The sequence below is a fragment of the Brassica rapa genome, chromosome A03 (assembly GCF_000309985.2).
Source record: "Brassica rapa cultivar Chiifu-401-42 chromosome A03, CAAS_Brap_v3.01, whole genome shotgun sequence".
NCBI lineage: Eukaryota > Viridiplantae > Streptophyta > Magnoliopsida > Brassicales > Brassicaceae > Brassica > Brassica rapa.
The window spans coordinates 18,625,537-18,649,427 of record NC_024797.2 but is presented as its reverse complement, the minus strand read 5'-3'; the positions used below and the strand labels follow the sequence as shown (position 1 = coordinate 18,649,427).

The 23,891-nt window shown below is 34.9% G+C and overlaps 5 protein-coding genes and 1 long non-coding RNA gene across 6 annotated transcripts; 3 read left to right on the top strand and 3 right to left on the bottom strand.

The window, feature by feature from the left end:
- Positions 1-1,392: 1,392 nt before the first annotated feature.
- Positions 1,393-2,856, bottom strand: LOC103859682 (ethylene-responsive transcription factor RAP2-3). Its single transcript, XM_009137250.3, has 2 exons — positions 2,550-2,856; positions 1,393-2,224 (listed from the first exon to the last, which is right to left on the bottom strand). The coding sequence occupies exons 1-2, from the start codon at positions 2,710-2,712 to the stop codon at positions 1,650-1,652; spliced, it is 738 nt and encodes a 245-aa protein (XP_009135498.1). The 5' UTR covers positions 2,713-2,856; the 3' UTR covers positions 1,393-1,649.
- Positions 2,857-7,070: 4,214 nt separating this feature from the next.
- On the bottom strand, positions 7,071-11,676 carry LOC103859681 (RING-H2 finger protein ATL2). Its single transcript, XM_033286798.1, has one exon. The coding sequence runs from the start codon at positions 11,100-11,102 to the stop codon at positions 10,263-10,265; it is 840 nt and encodes a 279-aa protein (XP_033142689.1). The 5' UTR covers positions 11,103-11,676; the 3' UTR covers positions 7,071-10,262.
- Positions 11,677-11,760: 84 nt separating this feature from the next.
- LOC103859678 (bidirectional sugar transporter SWEET16) lies at positions 11,761-15,424 on the top strand. The gene is made up of 6 exons (XM_009137246.3): positions 11,761-12,847; positions 13,006-13,042; positions 13,132-13,342; positions 13,613-13,777; positions 14,080-14,199; positions 14,280-15,424. Exons 1-6 carry the CDS (start codon positions 12,814-12,816, stop codon positions 14,406-14,408), a joined length of 696 nt encoding a protein of 231 aa, XP_009135494.1. The 5' UTR covers positions 11,761-12,813; the 3' UTR covers positions 14,409-15,424.
- LOC103859679 lies at positions 13,933-15,155 on the bottom strand. The gene is made up of 2 exons (XR_004456309.1): positions 14,918-15,155; positions 13,933-14,178 (listed from the first exon to the last, which is right to left on the bottom strand). It is a non-coding gene; the product is annotated as an uncharacterized LOC103859679 (long non-coding RNA).
- A 668-nt stretch (positions 15,425-16,092) lies between the features above and the next one.
- LOC103859680 (translationally-controlled tumor protein homolog) lies at positions 16,093-17,465 on the top strand. Its single transcript, XM_009137247.2, has 4 exons — positions 16,093-16,310; positions 16,631-16,704; positions 16,777-17,063; positions 17,143-17,465. The coding sequence occupies exons 1-4, from the start codon at positions 16,283-16,285 to the stop codon at positions 17,258-17,260; spliced, it is 507 nt and encodes a 168-aa protein (XP_009135495.1). The 5' UTR covers positions 16,093-16,282; the 3' UTR covers positions 17,261-17,465.
- A 269-nt stretch (positions 17,466-17,734) lies between these two features.
- LOC103840317 lies at positions 17,735-20,652 on the top strand. The gene is made up of 3 exons (XM_033287350.1): positions 17,735-18,826; positions 18,910-20,007; positions 20,094-20,652. The coding sequence occupies exons 1-3, from the start codon at positions 18,822-18,824 to the stop codon at positions 20,650-20,652; spliced, it is 1,662 nt and encodes a 553-aa protein (XP_033143241.1). The 5' UTR covers positions 17,735-18,821.
- The last annotated feature ends 3,239 nt before the right edge of the window (positions 20,653-23,891 follow it).

The following is a 23,891-nucleotide window of genomic DNA, read 5'->3' as shown; positions in this document are numbered from 1 at the left end:
ATCTTTGAAACATTATAAGGACCCACTTTCATTCTTATTAGATCAACTAGGCTTTCAGGTACATGCATCTAAACCAATCTACATTATTTATTTAATCATATGCATGTACACGTAAGACACATTTAGAGAAACGATGAGATTAGTTTACAGTTGAAACATATTTACAATATAACAATGTTTGGCATCTTAATTAATGAGGTGCCAGAGGAATTTTATCACTAAATTAGTTATAAACCTCTTAAAACTATCAAGTTTATGTAACTATAGTAATTTACGTTCAAACGATTATATATTTCTTAAGTTCCAAAATTTATCTCGTTTGTAAGTTGTTTCTGTATATTGTTGCTTTTAATCTGTTTAAAAGATCACGATATTTCTAATTTATAATTTTTTATGTGATAATGACATCATTATTGGTGAGTTTTTTTATACATATCGTACCGATGGAAATAAATACTTACTATATTAATAATCTAAGATATTTTAGAGAAAAGTTGGTGTTTTAAAATATAAAATGTTTTATATTTTTAAAATTGCTTTATTTTTCTAGAAAAGTAATTAACAAAAAATTTTGTAATGTGTTTTTATAACATTTTAGATTAATATTTACTTTTGAAAAGTATGTTTTAGTCCTTATGATTTCAACAATATAGATGTTGATTGACAAATATCGTTTAATATCACGAAATAGTGAAAAAAATAATGAAGATGCAAAAAATAATTAATCTCTGTAAAGTTTTAAAATCTGCGGAATAAAAATTGTAGATTTGATTATGTTATGCCATTGGGGATAATTTTTATATTAATCAAAATATTTATATTCTATTTAACTTATTATAAAAAATAAAAAAATTAATATCTAAATTAACTATTACAAAATGTGAAATAGAGTGAATAGAATGATATATGGAAATGTTTATGATAATGATGTCACTACCGATGAGTTTCTTAACATCGGTGCATCACTACACCATTTTTTATAATCTCTCTTCATTGTCAAGTTGTGTATGGATAGTACTATTTTAAATATCTCAATTTTCTAATCAATACTGATATTCTAACATATTTTTTCCATAAAAGTTGTATGTAATATGTATGCAATGAAAAAGAAATAGTATACTATAAGGTAATCTCCTAAGTCGTGGGCGAAGTAATTATGGTGGCAGTAGCTAGCTCTATTGTATGATTGTATCTACCTAAGGTAATTTCATAAGTCGAAGCAGAGGTTCGGTTTATAATTTAGTTCACTGCTATATATGATCTGACTGTTACATTTTGGTGTATTATATTTTCGAAAACTATATTTCTTGGTCGTCCTAGCTTTGTAATCGTTATTCCGATGATATAATATTCCTAAAAAAACACTAGTTAGGTATACAACCTTTTCATAGGTACTCGAGAATAATACGTACGTATAACAATCGGGTAATTTATTACAAAATCTGTATTTACACAAGTAGTTATTTTCCAGAAAATAAAATAGCAATACCACGAACCTTTGATACAACGCTCGATTTGAGTCGCAATAACGCCCACACACATTACAAACCACAGCATATCATTAGCAATTCCATGCAATGGTAAAACCTTAAAAAGTAACGGCGGTTTATATTACAGCCTTTATTTTTTCACTCATTAATTTTATGTTTTTATCCATACGACGCGATGACATCATCAAACATCCATAAATCAACCTCGGACCCGGACTCGTCGAGCTGACTCGGCTGCTCCGGTGTGGTACCGTCCAGCTCAAGGAAATACTCCAAGCTCGATATCTGCTGTTTGAGATCGTAGTCCGGTCCAAAACCGCAACTCATGTTCTGAAACTCGTCTCCATTCCCGAACCCAATGCACTCCACCGGGAAACTAGACTGAGTCAACTCGCTCTGAGGGGAAACACATAGCTTCTTTACCGGAGGCTGATCTTCCGGTCGTGGAGATGATGGCAGCATCGGAGGAGAGTTATGAAGGAGATCCGGGAAGTTGAGTTTGGCTTTATCGCCGCGGATACGCTTTGCCGCCACGTCATAAGCCATGGCGGCTTCCTCCGCCGTGTTGAACGTACCAAGCCAGACTCTAGCGCCTTTTTCTGGGTCTCGAATCTCTGACGCCCATTTTCCCCATGGACGCTTACGTATCCCTCTGTAAACGTTCTTCCTCTCCTTCCGTTTCTCCGTCGCCGCCGGCTCCTTCTCCTTGTTCGCCGCCTCATCTTTCAACGTCACTTCGAAAGTTTTAAGATGCAAAATTACAGTTATAACCCCACAGATACCAACAATTATCAGTTGATGTCATTACCAATCCAAAAAGAATTATCTTCTTAAAAGGTCTTGTCTACTTAACGTCTAAACATAGGAAAAATTATGTTCATAAATTATTATATTAATTTTTTGATAATATTAAACTTGTATATAAATTTTGATGTTTAGTAAGCTTTAATCCAGGGTCAGCTTTGATTCTAAGAATATATAATACTGATTCATCTGAAATGTTCATATTCCTCATTTTCATGATTTTGTTGTATGAAAGTATGATCAGTTTAATAGTACCTTGTTGTTTGGTGGAATGAAGCTTGAAGGTGGGGTCAAAACTCCAAAAATCATCGCAGGCAGAAGCATCAAGTTCTGACCAGAGCTCCTCCGCCGTAAGTTTCCTACCCTTGGCCCTGGTGACGCTAGGGGCAAAATCGGAAATTACAGCACCGCCACACATATTCTCTTGTTTGTGTTTCTTTTTTTTCTCTCTGATGCTAGGTTTCAAGAGGGAGATGACGGCGGTGGAGGTGAAGCGTATTTATAGGCGAATTAAATGTTTTATACAAGTTGACACAAAAAAAAAAAGCTTTTATGCTATAAAATCGGGGTAAAATTTATGAAATAAATACTTGTATTAAATTATACGCATAGTCATATGTTCCTTGATACACGGCGGTTACAACAAACTTAATCCAAATAACGACAAAATTAGAAGCATTTTTGGTTCACCGATGAAAAAAAACGTATGACAATGTCATTAACTTTTTAGTCGAATTAAGAGTGTTGCGTCCACGAGCGTGTGTAATCAATGCTTCCTAATATATAAAAATATACTACTTTTTTTTTTTACTACAAGTGATGTGGTATTCTATCATTTTCTGTATAATCTTTACCTGGAAAATGAATGATTGAAGAATAGGGAGATTTTGGTAATTAGTCTGACGGTTTGGATTAGTTGAGCTAGGAAGAAATTTGATTCCATTAAAAATCATTTTTTTCGTCAAATGGTTTAATAAAAAACCCATTATAATTGAATAATATTTTCGAAGGAACAACAAATATTTACATTTGTTTTTAATTATTCTACCAGTTATATTTTTATATTTTAATTCTGTTTTTTTTTGCTTAGAACATTAACTAAAATTTTAAACATTAATCTTTCAAATAGAAACAAAAGATCCGACAGAGTAAATGACTAATCTGTGTAATATGCATTGAACGTCTCACGTTTGTCATGCAGCGTTTCTCAAAAAGGTAACGTTTTCGTTTAATTCACTATACTGTCGATCCATAGTGTACCAAAAATCCGACAAATTTAATCGGAAAGTTCGACTGTAAGAAAATAACAACAGCCAGTGTTTTATAACAGCTTCATAGAAACATGCATGGTCAAATATTTCGTGATAAATTCAAGAATGTTAAGTATAAGAGAATCCAACTGATGATCAATCAGCCAGCCATATTTCTATTCCCAGGATCGATCTTCAAAACCACCTTAGAGATCTTCAGCTCCCATTTTGTATTTCTCCATGCTCTCGTATAACAGTGCTCGTTGAACCAGAATGCTCACATTCTTCTTGTCGTGCTCAAGCACTTGCAATCACATTTATAACAAAACCATGAAGGACATGTTTCCATAGTTCATATCTGGTTATGTTCTTGGTTGTGAAAAGAAACCATCTATTGAGCAAGCATAACAGCAATCAGTGAACTGCCACAATGGTGACGATGCCACGACCAAAGAGCTATTCAGTAATGGTATATTCTTCTTCTACAACTTGGCTCTAAAAATTCTATATTAACATATCAAATTTAACTCGCATTGTATCTTAGATTCCACAAGAACCAAAACAATAGCTAGAGAGTTCGTTCATGGATCAAGACTATAATGCATCCAAAGCCAAAACCTTTGTGCAGTCTTTCTCTTTAACAAACACATACCTTTGTGCAGTCTGATATAGCCTTCTTATACTCTCAACAAGATAGCCACTTTATGGCATCGTCATACTGACCCTGTTTCTGGCTATCAATCCCCTTGGTCTTAGCAGATGTAGCTGATACACTCGGTGAAGGTGGCGGCAGCGCATCGGTGGACCCGGCAAAGCTGCCACCTTTCGTAAAAGCATCGCTCTGTGCATTGCCTTTTTTTTTTTTTGTTAGCCTTTCCGGTTGTGCTTCCTGATGATTTTGATCCGAAACCAACCAAAGAACCCAAACGGGTCGCTGTCTGAAGGAAGACCAGAGCCCACTTAGGTTGCTCCCAAACAGTAACACCCGGGATTACTGCTATAATCCTAACCACCACTACTCTTCATCCCCATGGAATAAGATCTCTTATTCGAACCTCAAGCAGCAGCAGGAGGGGTTTCTTCAACGGCACGTTTCCACTGGATTGCCCAATGGCGGACCCTACAAGATCTCCGAACAAGCTCGGATCCTTGTTCACAACCCCAATACCAGACCCGGATCGGGACCGGGAAGATGAACCACAAGTCTTACCGTGAATATCGCCGACCATTGATGATGATGATTCACTTCCCGGAAAAACGAAAGAATAGAAGAGGTAAAAATGTACGAATGTTACCGGGAGATTTCTTTTAGCGGTTTTTGTCCATAACCGGCGAAGGTGGGAAATAAAAGTAAACTAAATATTTTGCATTTTATAATTTCTTATTAATACACATGGAGTATTATTTATTTATTTATTTGAAAATTTTTACTTATTATAATTTTTTTTGAAAATTTCGTTATATACTATGTTCAACATTAATAAATAAATTATAAAAATCATTCAATATTACTTTTTCAATTATATAAATTAATAATTTATCTTGATTAATATAATTTTTATTAGAATATATTTTAGGATAACGACACAATATATATAAAAATTATTTTTATTTTAAAATAATTATCTTTTATTTTAAAATATATTTTTATATTTTGGATAATTCTTATTATTATGAATGTTAATCATTTATCTTATCAAAGAATTTAAATTCGTATTTATTCTAGCAAATTTATATATATTTATCTTAGCAAATAATTTAAATTCGTATTTATTTGAGAAAATTTATATATTTTGGATAGTTCTTATTATTATGGTACAAACGATATTAACCGCTCTAACTTTTAACGTGAAAGCTTCGTTTTGAAAAATTACTTTGCAAATAATAATATATATAATTCTTATTATTATTAATGTTAATCATTTATCTTATAAAATTTTTAAATTCGTTTTTGTTCTAGCAAATTTATATATTTAATTCATTAAGGGTATAAACGATATTAACCGTTCTAACTTATAACGTAAAAGCTTCATTTCGAAAAATCACTTAGCAAATAATAGTATAGATAGATAGATTCTCATAAACTTACCCCTTTTGCTTGAGTTACCAATTTAACATTCAACTTACCCCCATTATTTTCACTTTATATTTTGATTTATGCACCTTACGTGTATTTTATTTAATAATTAATTTTAAAATTATTATCTTTTTACATATATAAATTTGATATTTTAATAAATCAGTAAAATTAGTGTTTCTATGAACAAATATTTCTCATAAAATATTATTACATGATATATTTAAAAACTAGATGACTTCTCGCAATTTACTTTACATATTTTCTAAATTCATCCATTTAGAATGCCACATACCTATTTCACAAAAAAAAAAACGATTTTTGAATCTTAATCTTTCTCGAAGATACAAACACGAAAAGTAGAGAAACAATGCCATATTACCTCAACATCTTTTAAAACCGACGTTGTACTTGAGGGTTACTAACCCTCGCATGACAAGAGAAGGAAGAATCGCCAACAGTTTGGACTCTACAATACATGAGCTCTGACATCTTTGGTGTTGCGTCTTCTCCAGGATCAACACCGTAGTCTTTGGTACACAAAACAAGAGCCAAGGATAAACAAAAAGTGTACATGTACAACACTTGTGACTAACTTCCAAGACTCTAGATAAAAAATCTAAGACATAACAAACACAAACAAAAACAGAAATAATTGTGATTACATACAAGACAAGTTGCCTGCTTTGCTCTGAAGCTAAATAATTGGGGTGACATATAAGACAAGTTGCCTGCTCTGAAGCTCTGACGTGTCATTTTAGACAACCCAAAAGTAAGATATTAACACCTTGAGTTAATCATGCTATTTTATTATCAAATAAAACTGTCAATTTTTTGTTTGTGTAGATAATTTTTTTTTATGCTTGACTAGTTGACATCTTATAGATGCGATGAATGATTGAGTAATGAGAACATTTGAGTTGAGTAAAGTTTTCGTAAAATAACGATCAACTAGATTTTGATCCGCGCTTAGAAAGCGCGGATTTTTCTTTAGATTATAAACAAAGTTTTTGAATTAGTATTTTGGAATTGGTGTACATTATTATGTTACAAAGTCATTATATCGAAGACGTGCATTTATTTAAAATAATATAATTTATAAATTAGTTTATATAAGATTTTGTATGTACATTTTTATATAACTTTTTTATTAAGCCGGGACATTTTATCGTATCCGAAAAACTAACCAAAAACGACCCGGAAATATAGTTGTGGTTTGGGTCCGGGTTCAGGGCAATGTACATATTTGATTATTTCTTCAACCCACTGTCTCTGTTTGATTATGGGTCATACCCGAGATCCAATTGGGTATCCAAAGTACATGGTTTGTGCATATTAGCTATATTTGGATATTTCATATTTGTATTTGGTATTTCGAATATGTTTTCAGTATTATGAATAGTTTCTTAAGTTTCGGATCCAAGTGTTTTATTATAGTTTCGAGTTTCACATAAAATTTTAATTTTTTATAAATATTTTGGGTATTAGAAAATGTAGTTAGGTATCTTCCATTCCTTAGGTCAGATTTATGTAAAATTTTGTTTTTTTGGAATTCAAATATTTTTTTCAGGTACTTGTTTGTGTTTTCATGTATTTTTTGTGTTTTTAGTATTTTTGGGTTTTCGGGTACTTCAAGTGTTTTTCGAATTTTAAAAACCTTAAACCAATTCGGACCCGTTACATACCCAAAAGTTATAGGTATTTAAATTATGGATCCGGACTCCAAAGGAATCAATCCGAATCCGAACCAAAATTTTTTAAATACCTAGCTATGTCCAAATGTTTAGGATCCGAAAACCTAAACCCGAAAGGAATCAATTCATACCCGACCAGAAGAGTCGATGCCCAAATATCTAATTATGTCCAAATATTATATTTTGTGTGCATTTTATAAGAATTATATTTGTTGAACTTCGTGAGACTTATGATTTACTTGGTGGATTTTGGTGAATTTAATAGTATAGATTGAATATTAACATGAGATAGTGAATGAGCTTTTTCATAATATAGAACAAAAATATAGAAAGGATGTAGTCTAATGTTACATATTTGTTGGATTAACGATTGATATAGTTTATTTATATTAGATTAAAGTTTATTTATATTGAGTGAAATGAGTCATGTATGGATATGTATGTCATATATCATTTTTGTGTAGCAAATGATATGGCATGTTGTATAACTTTGTCATGTACAAAAAGATGGGGAGTAATAAATTATTGTTAGAAAATGTTTAGGTGATTTATTGTTAGTCAAATATTATGGTAAGACTAAAAATATTGTTAGTTAATGAAAGGGTCCAACAACTTTTTATAAGTAGATTTTTTAGAACTTATTCCTTTTTAATAGTATTGATTCTAACGTGTTCGTATCATATAGAAAAATCACTAATAAAAACATAAAAATGTAACGAAAGAAACATCCGATAATCACGTTTTGAAAAACGCGAAGAAATTATATCCAGAGCCGGTCCTTGGAATTTACGGACTAGAAGCAAAGAGAAAAAAAATTGGCCACTTTTATGCAAAAAATAAAACATAAAACGCTGAAGTGATCTCTAGGAGATTTGATTCCGGGTTGTTGAACTATACTAGGACAGAAAATTACCACCAGACTATTAGGAACTATTTGATTTTTGTGGCGGGAAATTAATTCATAAAACAAAAGGCCGCAAGCATATGTTTCTTTTGCTTCGTGCAAGGGCCGGCACTGATTATATCGATACTATTTTTTAACATCTTATATCGAGACTATTATATGAGTTAACATCTGCATATTTTTTCTATTGTATCACCTTTACATACCTTTGAATAGTGGTTTATTTTGAAGTTTCTAGTCTTCAAGTTTTGATATAGAGAACTAGTCAATTATGCATACTTCTTTATGACGAACATCAACAGCAATATATGCGAGTTGTTAAGGTATTTGTATTGGAAATCTCTTAGGTTAAGTTTCTCAAAATGTAAACGACTTAGAGCATTAACATTGGTAGAACACACATAGATCTCTCAAATAATATTTTTAAATTATTTTTTTATTTTATTTTTTTAAATAAGTCACTATTTAAAAGACAAGTGAAAAACACAGTTCCTCGGCAAAATCAGAAAGATCTTCGTATAGAGCTGCTTTCTCTTTTCTCTCCACCTTTTTCCTTTTTTTCTCTTTTTAAATTCTTTAATATTTTTAAATTAATGAGAGCTGGTGCAAGAGCTTACCGCTGCTCATGCTTTTATATTATATATTTAATTAAGGAATTCGTGAAAAAATAATAAGATATTAATGTCAAAAAAATTCATTTGAGAGAGTTTAACTTAATTTTTTAAAGTTGTACGAGATTTAAGTTGGAAACCATTGATAATAATATTATTTGTTTCTGGACTTATGTACTATTCTCATTTGAAATGATTGGATTTGTATATTAGTGGGAGTTGTCATTTTGAATTGAAAAGAAAAACTATGATGATTGGAGTTGGAGATGGTGCAAATTGTTCCCTCCCTAAGGCTCCGAATGACTGCAGGTTGAGCGGTGCGGGACAAGCAGTTTAATTGCGGTGCGGTTCTAACACTTATAAAAATATATAGATATAGATACGGAACGGTGCGGGAAGCGGGTTACCATTCGAAGCCTTAATATCACGTTGCGGTGTGGTAAGTAGGAGGCACAAGACTTTGTCCACTTACGTGTAGAAACCAAGGGTCATATTTCATTGAAATTTACAAATCAGATCCAATGAATGGACATGTTTACTTTTTTTTTTTAAAGAAATGGAACATAATAAATATAGTAACGAGGTGAGCGAATTGGAGTCGGAACTGCAATGTCGTAGACTCGTAGTCGTGTTGAACACCATATATCTCATTCTGAGTGTTACTTACCATGTCAAGACTCTTTAAACATGGATCCTATAGTTGGAAACTAATTGGTTGCATGTTTATAACTTTATATAAAGTTTCATTTGCGAAAATAACATGTAATATAATTCAATCAGATAAACATACGTAACCCGGCCACATAAATTACGTTTTATAATTGTAACTTGTATGTAAAGAAACGCAACAAATGTTCACACACAAAAAGGAGTATGCCTTGATTGTTTTTTTTTTTGCTTAACTTATTACTTTGATTGTTCCAACTGATGAATATTTACATTTACGATTAGGAAAGATGAATATGTTACCTACATTCTCTGTTAAGTATAAACAGAGGAACTTTATATTTGATTTGATCTCAAAGACATTAAGACTGATAACCAAATTTAAGCAAAAAAAAAAAAAAAGACATTGAGAATTTAAGATTGATAACCAATAAAGTTCTGTAAAGTCTCTATCATGAGTCCATGACATTGGATTTGTTATTACAGAAAGAGTCTGTAGAGATGGAAAAAGAGGAATAAAGAAAAATAAATGTGAAATAAAATTCAACATCGACGACTGACTACGTATGTACATCTTCATACATATCTATCTAATCTCTTGACTAGTTAACAACTCCGATTACTCGTTAACAACTCCGATTACGCCACGTGTTCACGGGCTCTGAAATCAACAACTCTCGACAAAAGGCTTGTTGACTTTATCAATGCTGTAATAAAATTGTAGTTTCACTTGCTAAAACCAATAAAGAACATCCACGTGGCAGAATCACATAGTCTGTTCTCCTCCACGTTCGATATCTGACTCAGGCATCGGGATATGGCAGCTCGACGACGGCGAAGCTCCGGCAACGGGCGACGAAGCGTTTCTACGATCTCTGCTCAACATCCGAGTGAAAGATAACATCCGACTCATCATCGGCGACCTAAATGGTGAGTTTTGAGACGACTCGTGTTCAAACTCGCTGAAGTTCCTCCTCGGCACTTCAATAGCCGCCGGTTTTCTCCCCAAATCTTCCGGTTCATCACTCAAGCCATAGCTCGAACCCGGTTCAGTTGCACAAACCGGTTCAGGAGAAATCGTGATCACCACTTGCTCCTCCTCCTCCGTCGGTGTTCCACTTCCGGTGTGAGGCTCGACGAGAGAGCGGCAGAGAGGACACGTGGAATGAGAATGAAACCACATATCAATGCAGTCGACATGAAAAGTGTGTTTGCAACCGGGCAAAACCCGACCCGACTCGGTCTCTTCGAACTCGGAAAGACAGACGGCGCACTCGATAGGATCTTTATGTGTCGAGGCGGAGAAAGTGAAAATGGGGAGAGATTTTATGACGGTGGGGTCGAGACCGCGTGTGGGGATTACGGTGGAAGGGTCGGCGGCGAAGAACACCATTGTAGCGCGGCGGTTACGGCGGCGTAGGTGGCGTCTGCGAGCGCGGAGGAGGTACCAGCGAGCGTAGAGATGGAGGAAGACCATTAGAACGACGACGAAGAAGAGGATTACAATGGCGCTTATCATGATTTTGCTGCTCATGGCGTAGGTTGTAGAACTAGAGTTCTTTTCTTCGGGCGTGGCCATTGGACCTTGGTCGTTGAAGTTCATCATTCTTGTGACGACTTAGAGATTCTGAGAGAGAGAGAGAGAAAGAGAGTCAACTGGTGAAGGAAGAATAAGGTGAAGAAAGTTCGTGTGTTTAAAGAGTAGTAGCGAGAGACGTGACGTGAGAAAGCGCAACGTAATTACTTTGTTTGAATTTTCTAAGACAGACGCTAAAGTTAACGCGTGATTATTATTTTTGACCATTCTGCCTTTATTCCTGTTTATCTTTTCTCATTTGCTGTAGTAGTTTACTCTGCTCTTTGATTCAGTAAAGTCTTTGATCGAGCTTATTCAACATTATCATCACTAAATCCCCTTACACCACTGGTTTTGGAAGTCACTGGCTCAACAGCTTTTTGACGAATCTTTACAGGTCCAATATGACATCTCGTTCGAAATGAGTCATTACAGAACTTATGTAGCTGACCAGCTATGACAAAACTTTCTTACACCTGACAATAATACAATTTACAACAATAGTGGTGTTAAAATTTAAGTTATATCCACAATGGATCATACATCATGCTGAAGCAAATTTAAGTTTCTGCATAATCATATGCAACATGTGCTAGTGAAAGACATATCTGTATGCTTGTGATCAGAAGAATCAAATTAACCTTAGTTTCTCATGAGTTTCAGCTTCCGGTGTTACCTACTCATACACGCTTTCATTTGGTTATTCGTTCAGTTTCCTAAACAACGCATCAGCTTCATGAACTAGGCCTCGCCTACAAAATTCCATATCACTATTTTGTATGTTACAACATTAGGCTTCACTCCAAATTACCAGCCTAACACATCCCTTGAACAATGATAGTATAATCAACAATGCTAACATCCATTTCTCTCTTTCACATGTACTCAAATATCATCAATGTTTTCTCTACCTTACATTTACAACACATACTATCTAGCAGAATGTTGTACGTCCTAGTATCGAGAGACCCACCATGAGAACCCATCATGACCGAGAACTATTTCTGCAACATTAGACTCGAAGAATAAAATCAGAAGTATGTGCTACTTTTTATAGAAAGTTATCTTCTTTTGTTTTCATGAATTTAGCAATTCCATCCATGATATAAAGATGAGATTCTAAAAATAACATAAATAATAATAATTAGTAAAACAATGAATGAAATTCTAAAAACTTGAAATATCCATATAATATTTTCTCTTTTATTTTTGGGAACTTTATCCTCATGGCATGGATAAGGGTGTTTCTTATAATCCTGAGTTGGGTCGAAAGCTGATGATGAGCTGTTTTGGTCTGGACTTTACCCAAAAATCAATTAGGTACTGGATCAATGTTATTTTTAATGTTTTTCTTACGTTTTACACTAAATTAGATATCGTCATGCTATTTCATCCATCCAAATCTTTTAGTAAATCACCGCTTTCAATTTCAATAGGGGTATAAAACAGTAAGAAGGAAAGGAATTTTTTCAACCTGAAAAGTGTAGACTTCTTTTTATCCTAAATCAAATATCCACATCCTACATGAGCCTTTAATTTTAGTATTAACGTCTTGTCGCATACTCGTTTTGCAGTCCGAAAGAGAATTTATATTTTATTGATACTACCATAAGCTCACATATATATCTCGTTTGTGGACAGATAAACACAGTCATTTCCTTATAATTTGCTCTCTCTCTCATTTTCTTGGATCAGTATTTCTTTGTTCTTTCTCTGTCTTCCTGAGAACCTCACCCCAGATATGGCAGAACTAAGTTTCTATGTTGGAGTTATAGGTAACTTATCATCTTATTTTCACTTGATTTAAATTATCAATGTACATCAAAGGATCATATATACACACATGACCATAATTTTATCTATATAATTTTTTGCTAAGTTTTTTTTATCTATATCATTAGGGCTGAGTTAGTTGTATATATGATTAATGCAGGAAATGTGATATCGGTGCTTCTCTTCCTCTCTCCTGTGTGAGTTCTCTCTCTTAATCAAATAATAGATGATTTCATTATAAGAAATAGGTCTTTAACTAATCGATTTACATTAAAATTAATATTAGGGAGACGTTTTGGAAGATAGTGAAACGGAGATCAACAGAGAAGTACGAGTGTTTGCCATACATTTGCACGTTGATGGGTTCGTCGCTATGGACATATTACGGAATAGTGACACCTGGTGAATACTTGGTCTCCACGGTCAATGGCTTTGGTGTTCTTGCTGAATCCATCTACGTTCTCATTTTCCTCTTCTTTGTCCCGAAACCTAAATTTGTACGTCTTCATCTCTACTTACATATTATTATATACATGTGAAAGTGATCTTATGTGTTTTTTTGTTGTTGGTTGAAATCTGCATTTTAGTATGATGGACAGATAAGATATTGCATTGATATGACTCAGATTAAAATCTGCTTAGCAGAATTTTTTAAATAATCTACTATGTCGGCGTTTCAATTGATAGTATTATGTCTGGGATATGCATGGTCCACTTTTACGTATTTAATATATATCTTCTTTCAATTCTTTTTTTCTATATTTCAGTTGAAAACAGTTGCACTGGTTCTTGCGCTGAACGTGATTTTCCCAGTTATAACAATTGTGGGAACAAGAACTGCATTCGGATATGCAAAAACACGTTCTAATTCAATGGGTTTCATTTGTGCTGCTCTCAACATTATCATGTATGGTTCTCCCCTTTCCGCCATTGTAAGTCTCTCCACTTTTCTTTGTATCAAACTATATATTACACACATTTTCTACGAACAAATGATAATAACACAAACACATGCAACAACTTTTTTTTTGTTCGTTCTTTTCAACAATTACCTATCAAATCAACCTTAACAAAGAAACAAAAAAAGTAAGAGAGAAATTGTATGGAGAGTATATATGAGCACGTGTATAAGTAACATATCAATGTCATTGTATATATTATCATTAGATGGTCTTTCTCATATACCCGTATAGTGTCGTTTTAATCAAATTTTTTGAATTATGGATCCTATCAGAAAACTGTTGTGACGACGAGAAGTGTGAAGTACATGCCATTTTTGCTGTCGTTTTTCCTCTTCTTGAACGGCGCGATTTGGGCTGTCTACGCTTTACTCCTGCATGATGTTTTCCTACTAGTAAGTAAAACTTTAAATACTAAAAATATATTTTAGTATTAATTACATGATAAGAAACTGATTATATTTTCTGTGTGTAGGTGCCAAATGGAATGGGATTTGTGCTTGGGACAATTCAACTCCTAATCTATGCGTTTTACAGAAATGCCAAACCTAACATAGTAGATGAAGAGGAAGCCCTCGCACCAAGCCAACCTCTCCTCTCATAGCAATAGCCAATCTATCATTTGTTTAGTGATGAATTTTAAATAATTGTATTTGCTTTTTCTTTTGGCGATTGTTCATTTTGATAGCATTAATAAAAAGCCTTAGTTGAAAGATTGTGATTATGAATAAGATTTCAAAAAATTATTGATAAAGTTAGATAAATTATTATCATTTGTTATCAAAATCATTCAAGATGTAACTAATCAATCATTTATAATTCATGTGTCACATTGACATATTTCATGTTATTTAGTCATGAATTATAAAAACTTTTATAAACTTCATTGTTTCTGGTTATAAGATTTATTAATGTGCCTTATTTAACTAGTGATTTTTGAAAACAATTTCAAGTCCACTGATATTGAAATTGCTTTAAGAAATAGTTTTTACTTTTTAATGACTTCAAAGTGTTTTAGAGTAAATTCCATTGTTATATGTGAAATTAGATTAATTAATAATAATTCATAATAAGTAGATGCAAGAACTAACTACAGGGATTCCAGAAACGTACATCATATCGTGGCATAACTCTCCTTGACCTTGAGGAAGGCTAAACTTCTTGATGTTGCCAGTCGATGCAGTAACAAAAGCATTCCTGAAAAAGGCAGAGAGATAAAAGTAAAACAATGATGGTAAAAATAATTAGTGTGCCATCTCTGAGGTCCCAAGGTAAAAATAATTAGTGTACGATCTCTGAGGTCCCAAAATTTAATGGTTGAATCATGAGATCGGTGACAACTTTATCAACAAGACAACAAACTGAAGAGTTGAAATAATACTTATGCTTGTAAGCTCAAGAGTTGGAACAAAACCTAAAGAGGTAAATCCCAACAAAGTAAGACACAAAAAGCTTAAACAAAAGCAAACCAAACATAAAGCCCAAGAAACGAACAACAAATTAAACGGTCTAGAACACTAGGTCCAGTAAACCTTACAGTTTGCGGCCATAAACCTACAAAGAAAAAACTCGTTGGGGAAGAAAGAGACACGCACCCCACGTGTCCAAACGCCCATCGTTTAAAAAACACGCGTCAAGATGCAGATCGATCTTCCTTCCTCCAGTGTCAGCGCAGAAACGCGACGGAGCTCCGTCACCGATGAAGCCGAATCAGTGAAAAAACCGACTAAAACAAAGCAGCCTTCACGGAAGATCAAGGCAAAGAACCTTAACTGATAGATCTACTCTTTAGAAAAAACATCAAACGTCTACAATCGATCTGAGATCCGATTTTCCTAACTGAACGAACTCCACTTTTAATGATTCAGATAAGCATGAAGATGGCTACGACCCTAACTACGGGGAGGAAAAAGACACCAGAATAGCAGACCAAGAAACGATTGGACTGGAGAAGATCAGAAGAGTAAATCGAGAACAACCGAATTGACCTGATGAGAAGCCGACGAAGAAAGATACTATGGGAGCCATCCCTTCCCGAAGACCATAAGCCGGTGAAGACGGTGATAAGGGATCCACCGCTTCCCAGAATATCGCAAGCCCGACCATCGGGATTCTGAGTCGGAAGAGAACCGACAATAAGGGCTTCGACGCTCTCTCTTTGAAAGATACGAGAGAGATAAAGAGAGAGAGCGGAGCTCCTTTTCGGGCAATGTTACTATTTTACATAATCATTTCCACTTTTTATTATAAAAAAAAAAGTAAGGATAAAACAGAAATTTGGAAAAAAGAGAAAACCCAAAATAGTAAATTCGAATCGGGAATATTATTACAGTATTATCCTGTTGTTCTCCATCGGAAACCCTCGATACACTCGGCTATAAAATAGCAAAGGGCACGACCTCGTTTCAAACCCCCTCGTCGCTGCTGCGTCTCTCTCTCTCCCGCAACCTCCAGATAATAAAAAAACAATAAGCGACCATGTTGGTGTACACCGATCTTCTCACCGGTAAGCTCACATCGTTATCTCACTCTCTATATCTTCGATTCGATCATGGCTTATCCTGATTTCGATATAATCAGCTTCGAATTGCAATTTCGTTAGATCTGTGATCGCATCTTAGTGAATTGGCACTTCGCTGCCTCGTTATGTATATCTTGTGTCTGTGTATTGATTAGATCTGTGATTGATTGTTATATCAATGCTAATTACGTTGGATTTTAGGGTTTTTTATTCGATTTTAGTGCAATTTGTACGAATTGGTTTGGGTTATAATCTAAAATTGAGCTCAATTGTGGTTTATTAATTAATTAATTAATTTTTTTCAGGTGATGAGCTTCTCTCTGACTCTTTCCCTTACAAGGAGATTGAGAATGGGATTCTTTGGGAAGTTGAAGGAAAGGTTTGTATTGCCTATCATCAAACCCCATCAAAGTTTCATCCTTTGTTCTGATTTTATGTTTTTATGTTTCAGTGGACTACCAAGGGATGTGTAGAGGTTAACATTGGTGCCAACCCATCTGCTGAGGAAGGTGGTGAGGACGAGGGTGTTGACGACTCTGTTGAGAAGGTTGTTGACATTGTCGACACTTTCAGGCTTCAGGAGCAGCCCACTTACGACAAGAAGGGGTTCATCGCCTATATCAAGAAGTACATCAAGCTTTTGACGCCCAAGCTCACCCCGGAACAGCAGGAGGAGTTTAAGAAGGGTATTGAGGGAGCTACCAAGTACCTTCTCCCCAAGCTCAAGGACTTCCAATTGTAAGTTTTTTTTTTTTTACTTCTCTTTATCTAATCAGATTGAAATCTCATGTGTGGTTGTTTTGATGCAATTTTGTAGCTTTGTTGGGGAGGGCATGCACGATGACAGCACTATTGTCTTTGCTTATTACAAGGAGGGTGCTACTAACCCAACATTTTTGTACTTTGCACATGGTTTGAAGGAGGTCAAGTGCTGAGTGAGAAGCTCTTTGTCGGGTTACTATGGTCGGGTCGCAGCGACTCTCAGTTTATGCTTATGTGTTGTGTTTTTGGTCGTCCCCCTATTAAAATTTGTCTACCAGTTTGCTTTTTTTCTTTCTTGCGTCTTGTGTTCTGTGTTGGGAGATTGTTAAGTTATTTGATCTCGAATACAAACGGTTATTTGAATTTTGGTCGTCTACTTTTCTCTAGTCTTTAATTTGATCTCTCATTGGCTAATTTAAGTTTTTGGTAGTACTGATTTGAGGCAAATCTACGAACTCAAGCAAGTTTCGATTCAGATCTGCTTTAGTGCAAATTGTTGAAATTCATTTCCCTGTTGGAATATGCTTTAGAATGATGCGTTTTACTTTCTAAAAGGTTTATAGAAAAAGAAAAAAAAAGTGGTGTAGACATCATGCTGCCTCTCCGCATGTCTGAAGGACATTTACATCACACGTGGAAATCTATCTGTTAATATTCTCGCAAGTCGCACCGATTGATTTCTGAAGTTGCAAGTCAAAGTCACAAAATGTGGACGTAAATAAGAGTAAAATACTGTTTCTTGTTTTACTTATCCCATGCTTGATTAATTAGAGGGTAAAGAAAACATGTTTAAAGCTGTGTTAATTGCTCAACGTGAACTTTATGTATGTGTTAGTTTGTATTTTTGTGTAGGAGATGACAAACCAATTGCGTTGGTACGTAATTGTGTCTCAGGTAAAAGGAAACGTGATTTGATCGATTTGACGTTGCTCCTACCCTTTTTTTTTTTTTTGAGCAACTGTTGCTCCTACCCTCATGCCTCAAATTCGAAGTCATTGTCTACTTCAAAATTTATTGCTCCTTTTCGTTTTTAGCTTAAAACTTTTAGCAAATGATCAAGTCCACACTATTAATTTGAATTTTAGAACGGTAAATTAAAGGAAAATGAAGACTCCTTTCATACTGTTTAAATTTATTGCTTAAATTCAGAAATCATTTAATATTGTAATGCTTTTAGGCAAAAGCCAAAGCTTTTTGATTCAAAAGCAAGTCATCCACAAGCTTTGTTTGCCACCACTTCTCTACTTTTAAATATTCTTGCTCTCGTATTTTTTTTTAGATTATACAAGGAAAAAAGTTTCTCAGCTACACCATGTTTAGTATAATATGGTGCAAACCATCTAGAGTTTAGAATTGTGTCGAAACCTACACGATGTATATGATAAATACATGCCACATATACGACGTTAATAAAAATATGATGCCAACATCATAACGAGGTTTAATTGATTTTAGTTAAAATAATTGGGGTCAGCTCGTAATTAAGTAAAGTTAAACTCCAATTAACAAAACCCGACCCGAACCAAACGAAAAATCCGACCCAGACTTAACCATTTTCCCCAAATCGATTTCATTTAGAAATTTAGGGTTCCAAACAAGAAAAAAATTGGGAGTTTCGAAAAGAGAGTGAGAGATTCGTCAGAGACAAAGAGAGATTGCAGAGACAGAGAGAGAGATCGATTCAGTTTCGGCGAAATCGAATCCGGATGTGGTAATTGAAGAAACAAGGCGACAATGAGGTAAGAATCCTTGCATGTTTACTTCGATTATTGGACTCAATCGATGGTTTTACGATGTTCTAATGCTATTTTATTGCTTACAGTGATTCAATATCGGTGAAGATTAATTGTTTTCACTCGGGTGTGTTCAAAACTGAAGATGGGAAGCTAAATTATGTTGATGGTCTTTTGGAGCAGTTTGAAGTCGATGGTGATGCGGCTTATGAAGAATGTAGGAAGATCATTGGTAAGATAATTACAATGGGGAGAATGTGGTACAAGTTACCATTTGAGGATATATCAGAGAAGAAGGAGTTGCTTGAAAATGACGAAAAAACCAAAAAGAAGATGATTTCTAATGGTCGTTGGTACGAGGAGCTTGATGTCTTCATAGAGACACCTGAAACTGATGTTCTTACTGGTGATGGTGCCGTGGTGGAAGCAGTGACTGGGCACGAACCTGTTGATGGTGACGAGTCTGATGCTGAGCAACAAGGTGATAATTCTGATGGTGATCATGAAGCAGGAGAGAGTGAAGATGAGTATCAAGCGAGTGATGAATCTGATAAAGAAGAGGATATTGACAGAAACTTTGAAGAGGATCTTAAGATGTTTAGGGATGAGAACTATGAGGATGAGAATCTAGACGAGGATGAAGTATATCCTGACACGGAGCAGTCATCTGATGATGAAGAGGAACAAGCTGAGAGGATGGCTAATAGGGGTGAATTAGAAGGCGTTTTTAGTCTTAGGCAGACCTTTTACAGCGGTGAAGAGTTCAAGAAGCAAGTGATCATATATATTCTGAAGACGAGAAGAAATGTGGTCTATGACAGATGGGAAAAGACAAAGATTGGTGCTAAATGTAGTGGTAAAGGTTGTGTGTGGCGTATATACTGCTCAGTAGAGAGACCCATCAAGAAATGGATGGTGAAAGTGTATGTTAACACACATACTTGCCATCCCACGGGTAAGTGTAAACTCATCAAAAGCCCTGCCATTGCTGAAGTTATGTTGGAGAAAATCAGGAAGGAACCTGAAATGAGTGCTCCAATGATTAGAGAAGAGTTTAGGGATAAGTACAACATCATTATCTCTCCCGAGCAGGCAAAGATTGCAAGGCGTATTGTTCTTGATAAGCTACAGGCTGAATGCAATGAACATTTTGCAAGGCTAAGGGACTATGAGATGGAACTATTACGGTAACATTTTTTAAACTTTCTTAATATTGTTTATAGTTAAGTGTCTGTATGACTAAATTTTTGCTTTATTTTTTCTGCAAATGCAGTTCAAATCCTGATAGCAAAATTGAGATCAATACAACAACGAAGTCAAATGGAGCGAAAGCATTCCACTCCATGTATATCTGCTTTGACAAAATTCGTGTGGCATGGAAGGAGTATTGCAGGCCGGTTATTGGATTAGATGGGACATTCCTCAAGCACAGCTCTCTGCAAGGGCTGATTCTTACTGCGATAGGAAGGGATCCAAATAACCAGATATACCCAATAGCATGGGCTGTGGTCGACTCTGAGAGCAATGATAATTGGCAATGGTTTATTCACAGGTTGAAGATTGATTTGGGTTTAGGCGTGGGTGATCTTGTGACAATCATATCAGATCAGCATAAGGGATTGATTCATGGAGTTGCTGTTGAGTTGCCAAGAGCTGAACATAGAGCTTGTGCTAGGCACATCTACTCTAATCTGAAGAAGAATCACAAGTCTGATACACTGAAGCCTCTCTTCTGGCGCATTGCAAGTAGCTACAACGAGGGTGATTATGAGAGGAGTTTGGACGTTTTCAAAAAGTTTGATCCGTTAGCAGCTGAAGACCTTGGATGTTAAACTAGTGTTGATGTCTCTCTTGTTATGTATGATCACCTATTTTGGATGTTAAAGCAATGAGTTCAAATTCTCTTTTTTATTGCTAAATGAAGTTGATTTCCAAACATTGTCAAACCATTACATAGTTAAGCATTACAACAACAACATTACAAAGGTTTTTAAAGATAATGAGCATGTCTTTAGAGCTTGAGAAAGGCGTTAATGATGTCTTCTTCCACTTCCGCATTTTTGGCCAATTCACTTTGAAGCATCGAAATGGTCTTCTTCAATCCCATAATAGTCTTGTCCTTCTGGCGAATTTCGTTTCTAGCTTCAATCAAAGCTTTCTTTTGCCATCCAAAAGCTTCTCCCTCATCGAACCATTGAAAGAACCCGCATTCACCTCCACTCTAACACAAACATAAAATTAAAAACTTCCCAAAGAACTCCATGACTATACCATACAGGATTCACAATAGTTTATACCTTGAATTTTTCACACACATAGAACCTTCGACCCGGATTTTTGTCTGTCCAAGCTTGAGATATCTTTGCCACCAACCCACAGTAACAAAGAACATTGCTTTCATTTGCCTTGCCCTTTCCCTTATTGCTCCATCTTCCACCAAATTCCATCTCTCTTTCTCTCTTTCTCTGTTTTGAAGAACGATGAACCCTAAATTGCTGATTGAAATCGATTTGGGGGAGAGAATTGGTTAAGTCTGGGTCGGGTTTTTCGTTTAGTTCGGGTCGGAGTTTAATTTTACTTAATTACGAGCTGACCCCAATTATTTTAACTAAAATCAATTAAACCTCGTTATGATGTTGGCACCATGTTTTTATTAACGTCGTATATGTGGCATGTATTTATCATATACATCGTGTAGGTTTTGACACAATTCTAAACTCTAGATGGTTTGCACCATATTATAGTATACATGGTATAGCTGAGAAACTTTTTTCCATTATACAATACACAAACAAGTATGGTAGCTTTTAACATGCACACATACATACAGTCATACAACTAAACAATTTTTTTGTCTGCCTTACTAGTCAGAGGAACTACTTGTCTTCATATCCCCAAGAATTTTCAAACCGTGAAGAGAAAGTGAAGGAAGTGTCACCACTTCGTGGTAAAGGGTTGCGGGAAGAAAAACAAGACAGACCACAAAACTTATCTAAAAGAGATGTCAGGCTATAGGGCCTTGACAAACTTCAGACAGAACACAAGTGAAACTGCTTCGAGGCAATATGAAACCGACCCTTCACTTGATGAAAACATTGATGCACTGCTGGAGGTAAAATTCTCACTTAGACCTCTAAAACATAAGCAATGGTAGAACTTGTGGTAATATCTCTGTTTATTTCTTATCATAACCACCACCACATAAGTTTAGCAGGAAGAGGAAGCTATGATGGTTGCACACCGAAAAGAAATGGAAGATACACTGAGATTGTTCGCGAGGTATGTAAACGTGACTAATGATTATACACGGTTTTTAGACTATTATTGTTTTTTTTAAGTTTCTATTTTTCCATAACATAATCAGGAGATGAAGCTTCTAGGGGGGAAGAACAACCAGGAAGCCTGATAGAAAGCTATGTAAAGCAATTGAGCTTTGTCTTGTCCCGGAAAGCAGCCGGGCTTGTCAGTCTCCAAGCCAAGTTTGCTCGGTCTATAATATACAATCAATGTGAATCAAACTCTATATTCTCAGTCTACTGAAAAAGAATTCACCATTTATTGAGTGAAAATATTTTGAATCTAACCAGATTACAAGATTTTTGCCGCATTCATCATAACTAGTATCATGTTTAAAAAAAACTAGCATCATGTTTGTGGAAACAAGTTCACGAATCTAACATTTAACCGGAGATAGTACACAGGACTGGCCTAAATCTAAAAGACAACAAAAATCATCATGGTTTATTTTGAACCTGTCACATGTAAACTAACATTGGCCTGGTCTAAGCCTGTCGTGTCCATCCTTATTAGAGAAAGCTCAGAGAGCTCTAACTGGGTCCAAATGAGCTGTTGTTTGATCCCAAAGAAATCAATGCCAGCTATTAAGATTGATGTAACCATTCGAATCTACCTAAAATTAAATTTTTATGAAAAGAAAATGCTACTTGTACAGAGAACTTGTATTAAGGATATGGGAAAGCAAAGTCCGCGTGACAAGGACGTGGGAGATGTAGTTGTCGTTTCTTGTTTTGTAATGCCCATGATAGAGACTTTCTAATTTCCATATAGTATTATATTTGAGCTTCGTTATTGGATCAATATTACATAATAATTCGAATGTATAATAAGTATTTCAAATCGGTGATGAGCAGAGGCGTGCCTACAGTGTATTGAAAAAGGCATTCGCTTTAGGCCCCCGAATAATATTACGTTTTCTAGGGCCCCAAAATTTAAAATAATTTCTAGTTTAGTTGCTTAAATTTATTTCTAAAAAAAACTTTCCACAAGAATCGAATAACTCAATTTCTAAATCCATATACTTTCTTTCTTATAGGACATAACATAGCATATTTACGTAATAAACTTATTCTTGTAAGTGTTAAACTTATGTATTTCGCGAAGGTGATATATCGTATTAGAAAATTGTTTTTTTTATAGTTGTATATAAATTTATTTTTAAAACTTGCCTTAGGCCTCTAAAACCCTTCGCACGGCACTGGTGATGAGTTTTGTTTGCCTCTGGGCTGTGAGTGAGGGATGGGAGAGAGATGTGGTCCAAATTGCCTTTGCGTCATTTCTTTTTTTCTGCATGTATTTATATGTGAAAATGCGACAAGAGGAAAAATAAGACCCGTTGATTTGAAGTGCAATAAATTGAAAATGTACGTAATCGAATTGTTGGTGCGATTTCAAATGAGTCCCTTACCCATATGAATCCTTTTTGAATTAGTGTAACAATTTCCTTTGTTTTTGATAAATTTTCGTTTCCCTTCCAACGAGTTTTTTTCTAGTAATGGTCACGAAGAGCTTATGTGTTTGGTTTTCTCTTTTGTTTTCTATTTGGTCAAAAACTCATTTGTTTGGTTTATACGTTGGAGTTCTCGTGACAACAAATTTTAGTAATAATAATTTCATTATATTTATTTGGACTATGATAGATTATTTATACTATTTATTTTCTGACGTGTTCACAAAACAAAAGTTATTATAAGATACGTGTGACTCTGCAGCTTTGCGCCTTTGCCGAAAGGGATACAAGTGAAGTTGGCTCCCAACCAAATCACATTATCGT

Coding starts and splice junctions, on each gene's coding strand:
- LOC103859682 (XM_009137250.3), bottom strand. CDS start 2,712: ATGTGTGGCGGTGCTGTAATTTCCGATTTTGCCCCTAGCGTCACCAGG. Junction 2,225..2,549: donor TCATTCCACCAAACAACAAG/GTACTATTAAAC, acceptor AAACTTTCGAAG/TGACGTTGAAAGATGAGGCG.
- LOC103859681 (XM_033286798.1), bottom strand. CDS start 11,102: ATGATGAACTTCAACGACCAAGGTCCAATGGCCACGCCCGAAGAAAAG.
- LOC103859678 (XM_009137246.3), top strand. CDS start 12,814: ATGGCAGAACTAAGTTTCTATGTTGGAGTTATAG. Junction 13,043..13,131: donor CTTCTCTTCCTCTCTCCTGT/GTGAGTTCTCTC, acceptor AATTAATATTAG/GGAGACGTTTTGGAAGATAG. Junction 14,200..14,279: donor TGCATGATGTTTTCCTACTA/GTAAGTAAAACT, acceptor TTCTGTGTGTAG/GTGCCAAATGGAATGGGATT.
- LOC103859680 (XM_009137247.2), top strand. CDS start 16,283: ATGTTGGTGTACACCGATCTTCTCACCG. Junction 16,311..16,630: donor GTACACCGATCTTCTCACCG/GTAAGCTCACAT, acceptor AATTTTTTTCAG/GTGATGAGCTTCTCTCTGAC. Junction 17,064..17,142: donor AAGCTCAAGGACTTCCAATT/GTAAGTTTTTTT, acceptor GCAATTTTGTAG/CTTTGTTGGGGAGGGCATGC.
- LOC103840317 (XM_033287350.1), top strand. Junction 20,008..20,093: donor TATGAGATGGAACTATTACG/GTAACATTTTTT, acceptor CTGCAAATGCAG/TTCAAATCCTGATAGCAAAA.